This window comes from Gallinula chloropus (genome assembly GCF_964237585.1).
Source record: "Gallinula chloropus genome assembly, chromosome: 25".
In the NCBI taxonomy this organism is placed as follows: domain Eukaryota; kingdom Metazoa; phylum Chordata; class Aves; order Gruiformes; family Rallidae; genus Gallinula; species Gallinula chloropus.
In genome coordinates, this window is record NC_140110.1 from 2,723,513 (window position 1) to 2,737,174 (window position 13,662).

General features: G+C 50.2%; 1 protein-coding gene across 1 annotated transcript; it reads left to right on the forward strand.

Moving 5' to 3' along the window:
* Positions 1 to 5,221: 5,221 nt before the first annotated feature.
* LOC311200828 (olfactory receptor 14A16-like) lies at positions 5,222 to 6,145 on the forward strand (the record flags this gene model as incomplete). Its single annotated transcript, XM_084275133.1, has 1 exon — positions 5,222 to 6,145. One exon carries the CDS (start codon positions 5,222 to 5,224, stop codon positions 6,143 to 6,145), a length of 924 nt encoding a protein of 307 aa, XP_084131259.1.
* Positions 6,146 to 13,662: the final 7,517 nt, after the last annotated feature.

The following is a 13,662-nucleotide window of genomic DNA, read 5'->3' on the forward strand; positions in this document are numbered from 1 at the left end:
TGTTGGCTGGTAGGCAAAGGCAATGTACAAGCAGCTGAGATGCTGAGCAAGCCCTGGGTTGGTTTGATGAAGCAGAAAGGCCAAGCCCTGACCCACAGCCCTAGGGAAGATAGGTCCTGCCCCTCAGGCATTACTCAGACTCTTCCTGGGGCAGCGTGGGATGTGTAATGCTGAGGGAAGAACAACAGGATGAGAGTTTCTCCTCATTGTTGGTCCAAAGCCCAGCTAGAAATTCATCTGTCCTCCATTTAAATAAAAGAAAGAGCAGGGAGACCCTCCATCCCCTATCAGATTCAGGAGGAAACATTGTGGAAAGATGAGGACAAGGCTGAGGTGCTTAATGAAATCTTTGCCACTGTCTTTAGTAATAGGAGCAGTTGTACAGAGAGAATCCAGTGTCCTGAGCTAGGAGACAGGGAGCAGAATGACCCCACCTCAATCCAGTAGGATATGGTCCTGCTGCACCACAGAGATGTGCACAGATCTGTGGGGCTGGATGGGATGCAGCCAAAGGTGCTGAAAGAGCTGGCAAGGGGGGTTCACCAAGCCACTTTCCATCAGTCCTGGCTGACTGGATCAGTCAATGTAACCCCCTATAAAAGAAGGGAGAGAAGGATGATCAGGGAAATTACAGGCCTGATAGTTTGACTTCAGTCACAGAGAAGCTGATGGAGCAGATCACCCTGAGCAGCATTATCCAGTTCATGAAGAACCCCAAGTGTTTGGGCCCAGTCAGCTTGGCTTCATAAGGGCAGGTCCTGTTTGACCAATTGGATCTCCCTGTATGACAGGGTGACCTGCTTCTTGGACAAGGAAGGGCTCTGGATGTTGTCTACCTTGACTTTAGCAAGGTCTTGGACACAGTTTTCAAGAACTTTCTCCTATAATAGATCACTGCTTGTGGCTTGGAAACTGTGGTGGATCAGCCCCAAACAATGGCTGAGCACCACATGCTGCTCGCTCACTCCCGGAGGAGAAACAGACAGAGCCTCTGTGGGTTGGGATAAGGACAGTTTACTGACAAAAGCACCATGAAAGGGGAACAATAACAGCCCCAATTGCACTCACACCCAGTGATAGCACAGAGAGTACCTTACAAACCTAAAAATAACAGAGTGCTGCACCTTGCCATGACCACCCCTCCCCAACCAGCCCCTATGAAAAGGAAATTATGTGAGTGTGCTGGTTTTGGCTGGATGGAGTTAATTTCTTTTCTAATAGGACATGGAATGCTATGTTTTGGAGTTGGGAGGAGAGCAGTGTTGATAACACCCTGATGTTTCTAATTGTTGCCAAGCAATCAAGGGCATTTCAGTTGTTCCTATTTGCCTACTAAGGAGAAGGAAGGGGACACAGCCAGGACAGGTGACCCGAACTGGCCAAAGGGGCTATTCTATGCCAATTACATCATGCTCAGCATAAAAGGGGGGCTGGTTGGAGGAGGAGGCAGCTCCAGGACATGCAGTTTTTGGGGAACGGTCCCGTTTTCGGGACAGCTCGGCCTGAGTTGTGTGGTTCAGTGAGAAACTGCATTGTGTATCACCAGTGTCATATATTTTGCTACAAAGTCCTGTTGTCGTTGTTATATCTCTTTCTGTTAATCTAGTAAACTATCCTGACCCAGTCCATGGGGTTTTGCTTCCTTTTATTTTGTTTTTTTCCCTTTCCCTTCCCTCTCCCTCCCCCCTCTTAATTTCTCCACCCACACTCTCTTTTAAAGAACAAGCGACTGTGTGGTGCTCAGCTCTCAGCAGGGGCAAAACCACATCTACTAAAATCCAAAACAAATCTATTCCTAAAAACATGAAATTTCTAATATTAAAGTTGTATTAATTTTCTCTTAAGCTGCATCTCCATCAATCTATTCAGCATGATTACATTTCATTGAATCGACAGGGCCAGCAATACAATGAAGATCATCAGTTGGTTGCTGCTTAGAAACATCCAGTCATCAGTTTCCACATGGCATCCTTGAGCTCCTGGTTCCTCATGCTGTAGACGAGGGGGTTCACTGCTGGTGGAAACACTGAATAAAGAATTACCTCTACCAGGTTAAGTGGTCTGTGGAGACTGGACAATAGCTTCAAGTTGGAGAATAGGAGATTCAACACCAAATGGAGAAGAAATTTTCACAGTGAGGGTGACAGCGCCCTGGGACAGGCTGCTGAGTGGAGTTGTGGAATCTCCTTCTCTGGAGATATTAAAGACCTGTCTGGATGCTGACCTGTGTGATCTGTCCTGCAGAACCAGATTTGGCAGCGGGGTTGGACTGGATGGTCTCTGGAGATCCCTTCAAACTCCAATTCTGGGAATCAGTGAATCTGTAAATAGGAAGAAGATTGAGAGGGGCTTCAGGTAGGCAAACATGTCAGTGCTGACAAACAAGAGGTCCACTCCCAGATAAGGAAGGCACAAGGAAAAGTCTTTGTGCCATCCCTGCTGCGAGGGGATCCTCAGCACAGCCCTGAAGATCTGCACATAGGACACCACAATGAACACAACACACCCAAAATGTAAACAAGCTTTGGCCACAATATCTCTAAGCGTGGCCCATGAGCAAGAAACCTTGAGGATCTGGGTGATTTCACAGAAGAACTGGTCAGCAGCATTGCTATGGTGGAAGGGGAGGGAAAATATATTTGCTGTGACAATATATTTAAGGAAATTGGAATTATCTGCTGCTTTTGGCTGTCAGAGAAAGGAGAGAGAATCTATAAGGAACTTTGCAGACTGTGTCCTGTGACCCAATGCTGGAGCACGGGAAGACTGTGAGGAGTCCTCCCATGAGGGGGAAGGAGCAGCTGAGACAATGTGTGATGAACTGACCCCAATGCCCATTCCCCATCCTCCTGTGCTGCTCAGTTAGAGGAAGGAGAAAATTAGAGAGTGAAGGGGACCCTGGGAAAAACAGGGAGGGATGGTTGTGGGTGTCTTAATTATTTTTTTTCTTTCTCATTCCTCTGCTCTCTTTGGTTGGGTAATGAATTATATAGGTTTATGGAGAGTAACTCAGGAGAGTGACCTCTGCATGATCTCTCCCCGTCCTTATCCTGACCTTTTGTTACATCTTCTTTCCCTTATGCAGCAGAGGAAGGGGAGCGATAGAGCAGCTTTGGTGAGCACCTGGGTCAACTCCCTTCAACAAGAGGTTGAAAAGAAGTACATGGGCAAGTGGAGTCAATGGTCATAGGCTACAGTAATGATCATTAAATTCTTGCCCAGGAGAGCAGCCAGGTAGATGCCCGGGAAGAGCCAGAAGTGCAGGAGCTGCAGCTCCCGTGTGTCTGCAAAGGGCAGGAGGAGGAACTGGCTGGGGGAGCTGCTGTTGGACATCTGCTGACTCTGGGTATGGAAAAGTGTTTTCAGAAGTAAAAGACAGGAGTGAGGAGAGATTTATAACAGGGAAAACTACAATCTTCATTTGTCTCACTAACTCCCAGGTGTGCATGAGGAGCAGAAGCCTCTGGCATGGGCTCCGAAAGAGTCATTCCTGGTCTTCAGTTATGGGTACAGCAAATGGGGGTGACACACAGTTTCCATCAGATCAAGTCCACTCTCATGGAGAAGGGGATCTTGGAAACTTGCCTCTGCCCCCAGTAATTCCCATGGGAGCTGGGAACAGCAGCTCCATGGCAGAAGGTGTGATATTTTTGCCATGGAAACTGGGGCAAGAGGAATCCCAGCTGCAATGGGTTTGTGGCAGTCATAGGTCAGAGCTGTGTCCCCATCCAGCCCCAGGGCTGCACAGCAATGTTGAGGGGCCTGGAGTGACTCTCACAGGGGGAAAGAGTCACCTCCCTGTCCCTGCCTGGGGGTCCTGTCTCATGGGGAGACATGGAAAGGTGATTCTTCTGCCCAGCTCTGGCTTGGTCAGAAGAAACAACTCTGATGGACAGAAGGATTTCTCTCCAGCCAAGGGAGGGAAAGGCAGTAAAGACTTAGTGTCTTTCCAAGTTAGTTACTTGGAGCCTCAGGGACACCTCACAGGACACTCTGGGGAATGGAGTATGTGACGTACTTGCCTGCTCCTCTGCTGTGAGCTGGGCTGGGCTCCTGGGATGGAGGGAGCTCACTGCAACCCAGCAGCTCTGACAAGAGACAGCTCTGCCCAGGAGCAGCTCCTCTGCCAAGAACACAGGGCTGGGGACACTGCCTGTAGGCACCGAGGGGAGACCTGTGAGGCTGAGAGAGCTGATGGATGCTGAGAGCTCACTGGAGGAGAAACCTCCATAGCACTCTGCCTGGTATGTCTGTGGGTGCAGGGCAATGCAGGTTCTGTTCCTGGAGGGATCTCCTAAAGCTGGGACATGGGGCAGTGTGTGGGGTTCTCTCTAGGACCAGAAAGTGCTGCCTGGAAGGGATGCCCTTGTGCCCCATCAGAGGGACAGGGCAGGACAGCTGTCTTCTCCTGGGCATGGCTGCAGAGGTGTGAAGCAGCGTGTGCACCCAGGGGTGCCCAGGGCTGTCTTTTTGAGCAGGGACTCTGCGCGCTGGGGGCTGGGATCTGGGGCAGGGACTCTGCTGCTGACTGGTGAGCTTTCCACAGGGATAGACAAGGACCTGTGGGTTGAAGGAGTGACCAAGGGAAGAGCAGCATAAGGTCCATCTGCTGCAAGAAATTGCTGCATAGGTCAGCTTGTCTGCCAGCTGTAGCTGATCCTTTGGAAATTCCAAAGAGAATTTCAAGAACAACATCAAGGAAGCATTTTCCTGCCAGGCAGAGTCTTTGCTTCAATTTTTCCTCTCCTGTGGGCTGTGCTGGCTATGGTACATTAGAACTTATTTCTCCCCTCAAGAATGTCCACATCAGAGGACGTCTGTGAGCACAGAGCGGGAGGTGACATGGGCAGAGAGAAGCAGCTCCAGGGACAGCTCCAGGTATCAGAGGCATTTTCAGGGAGGGAGAAAGAAGGAGCTGCTTCCAGAAATGCCCTGGCAAGGGGGGATTTGGGAACTCCCTGATATCCCCTGCAGCACAGACACTCATATTCTACAGAACTCAGGCAGGAATGAGTTCTAGGGAGGCCACAGCTGACCAGGGTGTCCCAGCAGTGGCATGTTCAAGGCAGCACAAAACAGACCTCCCAAAAGGGATCTGAACGAAGTCCTCCTTAATACAGAGAGTCAATGTGAATTGGAAGAGGGTTTTCTCATAGAAGAGTTCCCTAACTTCTCACTGCATTTTCTGACTCTCACAGCTCTCGCCAGTTGATGGCAGCAGATGTCCAACAGCAGCTCCACCAGCCAGTTCCTCCTCCTGGCCTTTGCAGACACACGGGAGCTGCAGCTCCTGCACTTCTGCCTCTTCCTGGGCTTCTACCTGGCTGCCCTCCTGGGCAATGGCCTCATCATCATCACCATAGCCTGTGACCACCACCTCCACACCCCCATGTACTTCTTCCTCCTTAACCTCTCTGTTCTTGACCTTGGCTGCATCTCCACCACTGTTCCCAAATCCATGGCCAATTCCTTGTGGGACACCAGGGCCATTTCCTACACAGGATGTGTCGCTCAACTCTTGTCCTTTGTATTTTTGATCACAGTAGAGTTCTGTCTTCTCACCATCATGGCCTATGACCGCTACGTTGCCATCTGCCACCCCCTGCACTACGGGACCCTCCTGGGCAGCAGAGCTTGTGTCCACATGGCAGCAGCTGCCTGGGGCAGTGGGTTTCTCTATTCTGTGCTGCACACAGCCAATACATTTTCACTGTCCCTGTGCAAGGGCAATGCTGTTGACCAGTTCTTCTGTGAAATCCCCCAGATCCTCAAGCTCTCCTGCTCAGATGCCTACCTCAGGGAAACTGGAGTCCTTGTTGTTAGTTTTTGTTTGGGTTTTGGCTTTTTTGTGTTCATTGTGGTGTCCTATGTGCAGATCTTCAGGGCTGTGCTGAAGATCCCCTCGCAGCAGGGACGGCACAAAGCCTTTTCCACCTGCCTCCCTCACCTGGCTGTGGTCTCCCTGTTTCTCAGCACTGTCATCTTTGCCCATCTGAAGCCACCCTCCATCTCCTCCCTATTTCTGGACCTGGTATTGGCATTTCTTTACTCAGTGTTTCCACCAGCAGTGAACCCCCTCATCTACAGCATGAGGAACCAGGAGCTCAAGGATGCCATGTGGAAACTGAGGACTGGATATTTCTAAGCAGCAATAAACTGCTCATCTTCTTCTGCCTATCACTGGCCATGGAACTCAATTTAGGACCAGCCCATGTTTAATATTTGTTTTAGTTGTTGGGATTTTTTTTCTTTCTTGTTTGTTAAAGCTCTATTAACATGGGACACGTTTATCTTATTTCTAATTAAGTTTCTCCAGGTCTCATGTGACCCAGACACTTTGTAATGACCAGCTCTGCTCTCTTTCCATGATACCTGCCTGAAAGTTGCACAAAGTTTACTTTTATTTTCTCCTGACATTTACAATAATTTTACAAGCACATTTTCACCAGTTGAATCACTTGAGAGCTTCTCTGAATTGGCAATGCTTTCCCACCATGAGAGAACTTGAATTCCCTGTAAATGTATCACACAATCTGTTAGGTTGGAGGAGACCTTTATGATCTTTGAGTACAACTACACCTAACCCTGCCCACTTGTATGGGGCTCTGATTTGAGACCATGTCCTCAAGCACAACATCTACACACCTTTTAAATCACTGCAGGGATGGTGACTCCACCACTTCCCTTCTCAGCCTTTTCCAATACTTGGCTACCCTTTCAGTAAAGAAATTCTTCCTGATATCTGACCTAACCCTCCCCTGGTGCAATTTCAAACCCTCTCATCTTATAACTTGTAACCTGAGATATGAGACCAAACCCCACCTCTCTAGTCTCCCCTTGAAGGTAGTTGTAGAGAGTGATTAAGGTCTCAGCCTCCATTTCGTAGACTAAAAAGCCCCAGTTCCCTCAGCCACACCTCACAGGACTTGTGCTCCAAACACTTCTCCAGATTCTTTGTCCTTCTCTGGACACAATCCAACATCTAAACCTCCTTCCTGTATGAGGGTCCCTAAACTGGACACAGTAGTCAAGATGTGGTTCCTGGAGGGATCTCATAAAGCTGAGACATGGGAAAGTATGTGGGCTTTCCATCATTCAGATGTTGGAGCTGTGCCTGAGCCCTGCACACACAGATGTTCCCAGGGCAGTGCCCTGATGCCAGGAGGGGTCTGCAGAGCAGAGTTGAGCACAGAGCAGGTTGGATGAGATCTGTGAGCACAGAGAAGCAGCTGCAGGGACAGCTCAAGGCATCCCCCACAGTGCAGACACTTTCCCACAGCAAGCCCCTGGTTTCTGCCACCCAGCAAAACTCTGTACCCAGAGCTCCAGGGTTTCAGGCTGAGTCTTCTGCTTTGCAGCCCAAGCCCCTGTAAGGAGAAACCCCTGAGTGCCTGTCTGTCTGTCCCTCTCCTTCCAGCCTTGGCTGGAGCACTTCTTCTTGGTTCCCCTCCTCTCCCTTCTGCCTTTTTCCCACCCTTACCTAGGGCTCTGACCACATCAGTTGGTGGTGCTGGCACTGAGCTGACCTTCACATCAGTACCCTCATCTGTAGGACTGAGGACTTCCCGGGGGCTCCTGCTGGGCTGCAGGCTGCCTCCCACAATGGCACCGCTCTTCCAGGGACTCTTGTGCCCCAGAGAGGAGCTCCAGGCAGAAGACACCTCAGCACTGACATTTTTCTCAATTCTTTGCTGCAAATGGCCAATACATTTTCACTGCCCCTCTGCCATGGCAATGCCAATGGGTTTTGGGTGCTTTGTGTTCATTGTGGTGTCCTATGTGCAGATCTTCAGGGCTGTGATGAGGATCTCCTCGCAGCAGGGACAGCACAAAGCCTTTTCCACCTGCCTCCCTCACCTGGCCGTGGTCTCCCTGTTTCTCAGCACTGCCATGTTTGCCAACCTGAAGCCCCCCTCCATCTCCTTCATATTTGTAGATGTAGTAGTGTCATTTCTTTACTCAGTGTTTCCACCAGCAGTGAACCCCCTCATCTACAGCATGAGGAATAAGGAGCCACAGCATGATGTTTGGAAGCTGCTGACAGTTTCTATGCAGCAATAAACTGCTCATCTTGTTCTGCATATGGGTAGCCATGTACTTCACGTTATGACCAATGTGTATTTAGTATGTTGTTTAGGGTTTTGTTCTTTTCCCATTTATTTTTCTCATGGCATCAGGACCCTGAAATTTAGGAGCACAAACTTTAGGCTGTTTAAGGACTTGTTGGCCAAGATCTCCTGGGAGGTTGTCCTTAGAGACAGGAATGTTGAGGACAGCTGGCTGCTCTTTAAGGATGCCTTTCTGAGAGCTCAAGGGCTCCCTGTCCCTCTGAATAAGACAGTGGGCAAGAGGGGCAGGAGGCCAGCATGGCTGAGCAAGGACCCGCTGGTCAAACTGAGGGAAAAGAAAGGCAAATACAAGCTCTGGAAACAAGGGTGTGTAGCCTGGAGAGAATACAGGGATGCTGTTCAGACTTGCAGAGATGGGATCAGGAAAGCCAAGGCGCAGATGGAACTGAACTTGGAAAGGGATGTTAAAAACAACAAGAAGGGATTTTACAGGTACATTGGCCAGAAGAGACAGGCCAAAGAGAACGTACCCCCCTTGGTAAATGAGAAAGGAGAATTGGCTGCGACTGATGAGGAGAAGGCTGAGGTACTGAATGAGTTCTTTGCCTCGGTCTTCTCTGGCAGCCAGGATTCTCATCAGTCTCAAATCCCAGAACCTTGCATCCCTAGAACTCTAGGTGGGAAATGGGGGAGTAAATCCCCCCCTCACTGTAAGAGCAGAGCAAGTCCGAGACCGCCTCATGAGACTGAATGTCTACAAGTCTCTGGGGCCAGATGACATGCATCCCAGGGGCCTGAAGGAGCTGCTGATGGGGTTGCCGAGCCGCTCTCCATCATATTTGAAAAGTCGTGGCTGTCAGGAGAGGTCCCTGGGGACTGGAAAAAAGGTCATGTCACTCCCATTTATAAAAAAGGGAACAAGGAAGACCCAGGGAATTACAGGCCGGTGAGCCTCACCTCTGTGCCTGGGAAGATCATGGAACAGATCCTCCTGGACGACATGTTGGAGCACATGAGGGAAGACCATGTGATCCGGGACAGCCAGCACGGCTTCACCAAGGGAAGGTCGTGCCTCACCAATCTGGTGACCTTCTCTGATGGAGTGACAGCATTGGGAGATAAAGGGAAGGCGACCAATGTCATCTACTTGGACTTGTGCAAGGCCTTTGACACAGTCCCCCACCACATCCTTATCTCTAAATTGGAGAGAAGTGGATTTGATGGGTGGAGCATCCAATGGATAAGAAACTGGTTAACAGACTGTAGCCAAAGGGTGGTGGTCAATGGGTCTGTGTCCAGGTGGAGGCCGGTGACAAGCGGTGTCCCTCAGGGGTCTGTCTTGGGACCGGTGCTCTTTAACATCTTTATCAGTGACATGGGTGATGGAATTGAGTGCACCCTCAGCAAGTTTGTGGATGACACCAAGCTGAGTGGTGTGGTCAACACCCCAGAAGGAAAGGAAGCCATCCAGAGGGATCTTGACAGGCTGGAAAGATGGGCCCGAGGGAACCTGATGAGGTTCAACACTGCCAAGTGTCAGGTGTTGCACTTGGGCCAGAGGAATCCCAGACATAGATACAGACTGGGATAGGAGCCCCATGAGAGTAGCCCTGCTGAGAAGGACCTTGGGGTTCTGGTGGATGAGAAACTTACCACGAGCCAGCAGTGGCTCTTGCAGCTCGCAAGGCCAATGGTATCCTGTGCTCCATCAGGAGAGGGGTGGCAGCAGGGACAGGGAGCTGATTGTCCCTCTCTACTCTGTCCTTGTGAGTTCCCATCTGGACTTCTGTGTCCAGATCTGGGGCCCCCAATACAAGAAAGATGTGGAACTGTTGGAGAGGGTTCAGAGGAGCCACAAAAATGATCAGAGGGCTGGAGCACCTGCCCTACAAAGAGAGGCTGAGGGAGCTGGGCTGGTTCAGCCTGGAGAAGAGAAGGCTGTGGGGGGACCTCATTGCAGCCTTCCAGTCCCTGAAGGGAACAGAGAAACAGGAGGGGATTCAACTTTTTAAAAGGGTAGACAACGGCAGGACAAGGGGGAATGGATTAAAACTAAAGGAAGGAAGGTTTAGATTAGATATTAGGGGGGAGTTTTTTACAGAAAGAGTGGTGAGGTGCTGGAACAGGCTGCCCAGAGAAATTGTAGATGCCCTGTCCCTGGAACTGTTCAAGGCCAGGTGGGATGGGGCCCTGGGCAACCTTGTGTAGATCCAGGCCTGAGGTTGGTGTCCCTGCCTGTGGCAGGGGGTTGGAGCTCTATGATCCTTGGGGTCCCTTCCAGCCCATGCCATTCCTTGATTCTATGATTCTATGATAAAAATGTTTAACAGAACTGGACCCAGGATGCCACTCATGACCGGCCTCAGCTGGATTTGGCTCCATTCACCACCATCCTTTGGGCCCGGCCATCCAGCCAGTTTTTAACCCAGCTGAGGGTCCACCTGTCCAGGCCAGTGGCAGCCAGTTTCTCAGTCAGAATGCTGTGAGACACCGTGTCAAAGGCTTTCCTGAAGTCCAGGTGGACACATCCACAGCCTTCCCCGCGTCCATTAAGTGTCCATTAAGTAGGGTAGAGTTAATTTCCTTCTAGTATCTGGTGGAATGCCATGTTTTGGAGTTAGGATGGGAGCAGTGCTGGTAACACCCAGATGGTTTAGTTGTTGCCAAGCAGTCAGAGACTTTTCAGTTGTTCATACTGCTCTGCTAACGAGAAGGTGGGGGGCACATAAGGAGCTGGGAGGAGACACAGCCAGGACAGGTGGCCCAAACTCATCAAAGCGGTATTCCATTCAATTGTGTCATGCTCAACAGAGGGTTGTTGGGGGAGGATTATAGAGATCCAGGACACACAGTTTTTGGCACTCTCCACCCTCAGGACAGCTCTGAGCTGTGCAGTCTGAGCTGTGCAGTTCTGTGAGAACCTGCATGGTGCATCACCAGTTTTCTATATAGAATCACAGAACCACAAGGTTGGAAAAGACCTTTAAGATCATAGTGTCCATCCATTCCTGTCCCTAAGTAACTGATCTACCCTTTTTTTTAATCACACCCAGAGAAGGTGACTCAACCCCTCCCTGGGCAGCCTGTTCCAGGCCCTGAAAACTTTCTGTAAAAATTTTTTCTTAACATCTAATTGGAACCCGCCCTGGCACAGCTTTGTGCCATTTCCCCTTGTTCTGTCACCTGGCTGAAGAGACCATTGCCCACCTCTCTACACCCTCCTGTCAGGTAATTATAGGCAGTGATTAGGTCTCCCCTCAGCCTCCTTTTCTCCATCCCCATGTCTCTCAGCTGCTCCTCATAGGATTTGCCCTCCAACCCCTTCCTCAGCCTAGTTGCCCTTCTCTGGACTCACTCAAGGACCTCAATGTCCTTATGATAGTGAGGAGCCCAGAACTGGACACAGCACTCGAGGTGCAGCCTCACCAATGCCCAGTACAGGGGCACAATCCCCTCCCCAGACCTACTGGTCACGCTATTTTCTGATACAAGCCAGGATGTCATTGGCCTTCCTGGCTGCCCGGGCACACTGCAGGCTCATATTCAGCCTGCAGTCACCCAACACCCCCAGGTCCTTCTTTGCCTGAGAGCTCTCCCAGCCTGTAGCTCTGCATGGGTTTGTAATGTCCCATGTGCAGCTCCAGGACTGTCGGAACTCAGGGCTTTCCTGTCCAAGGGAATGGTCCTAACATGATGACATCACTTTCAGGCTCTCTCAGCCTCCAAAGTTGAAACTTCATAATATCCATCGATAGCTTCCAGACAAAAGGTGCAAGGGTGGAAAGATTTTCCTCGCCTGATAGCTCCCACGGAAGACTACAAGCAGCTTCAGTAACCTTGGGGATCAGAGCTTTCCTTGCCATGAAATGGTCCTAAACAATGCCTGACACCATTTGGCAGCTCCACCAGTGTCCACCTTCAAAAATGCTAAACATCCACCAATAGCTTCCAAACAAAAGGTGCAAGAGCTAAGAGCTGTTCCTGGCCTGAAACCCCCCTGGGTAGCCCACAAGTGGATCCAGTACCCTTGGGCTCAAGGCAACCCTAGCCTCAGGAAGGGTCCTAATATTGCCTGGCATCATTTTCAGGCTCTACCAGCGTCCACTAGGACATGTGAAGCGTCCAGCAATAGCTCCCCAAAATATTTTTGAAGGGGTAAAACACATTCCAGGCCTGAAATCTGCCAAGGTAGCTAACTAGTAGCCCCAGTAACCTTGCAGATCGGGGTTTTCAATGCAAAGGGAAATTTCCTAATTGTTCCTGAAAGCATTTCCTGGCTCTACCAGCCTCCAGCTTCAAAACTGCTTAATGTCCAGTAATACGTCCCAAGCAAAAGGTGTGAGGGCTGAAAGATGTTCCTGGCCTGAAACTTCCCCTTGTAGACTACTAACAGCACCAGTAACCTTGAATCTCCGGGCACACTGAGCCACGAGAACGGTCCTAACATTGCCTGAGGTTATTTTTGCTTTTAACAGCGTCCTCGTTGGAACATGCTCAACCTACAGCAATAGCTCCAAAACAAAAGGTGCAAGGGCTTACAGAGGCTCCTGGCCTTTAAACTGCCTAGGTAGCCCATTAGCAGCAGGCTTTCCTTACCAAGGGAACAGTCCTAAAATTGCCTGATGCTAGTTTAGGGCTCTACCAGCCTCCACCTTCAAAACGGTAAACGAACAACTATAGTTCAAAAAGAAGGTACGAGAGCCAAAGGGCTGATCCTGGCCTGAAACCTCTGCAGGAAGCCTACGAGTTGCCCCAATAACCTTGAGGACCAGGACATCCTGAAGACTGGAGGAAAGCAAATCTCACTCCAGTCTTTAAAAAGGGCAAGAAGAAGAACCCGGGTAAATACAGACTCACTTCCATCCCTGGAAAGGTGATGGAAAGATGTATCCTTGGTGCTGTCTCTAGGCACATAAAGATAAGAGGGTTGTTAGGCGCAGTCAACATGGTTTTACCAAGAGAAAGTCATGCTTGACTAATCTACTAGCCTTTTATGAGGATATAACTAGGTGGATAGATGATAGTAGGGCAGTAGATGTGGTCTACCTTGGCCTCAGGTAAAGCATTTGACCAGTCTCCCACAGCATCCTCGTGGCTAGGCTGAGGAAATGGGGTCTGGAAAATCGAGCAGTGAGGTGGATTGAGAGCTGGGTGAAGGGAAGAAGCCAGCGAGTTTGGGTCAATGGGATAGAGTCTGGCTGCAGGCCTGTATCTAGCGGAGTCCCTCAGGGGTCACTCCTGGGACCTCTGATATTCACTATATTTATTGATGAGTGGGATGAGGGAATGGAGTGTCCAGTCAGCAAGTTTGCTGAGGACACAAAACTGGGAGGGTTGGCTGAAACACCAGAGGGTTGTGCTGCCCTGAAGGCTGGAGAGCTGGGCGGGGAGAAGTTTAATGAGATTGAACAAGGGCAAGTGTAGGGTCTGGCATATGGGGAAGAACAACCCCATGTACCAGAGTAGGTTGGGGACTGGCCTGTTGGGAGAGCAGCATAGGGGAGAGGGACCTGGTGTCCTGGGGGACATCCGGATGACCATGAGACAGCAATGTCCCTCCTGGCTAAGAAGGTCAATGGCATCCTGGGGTGTG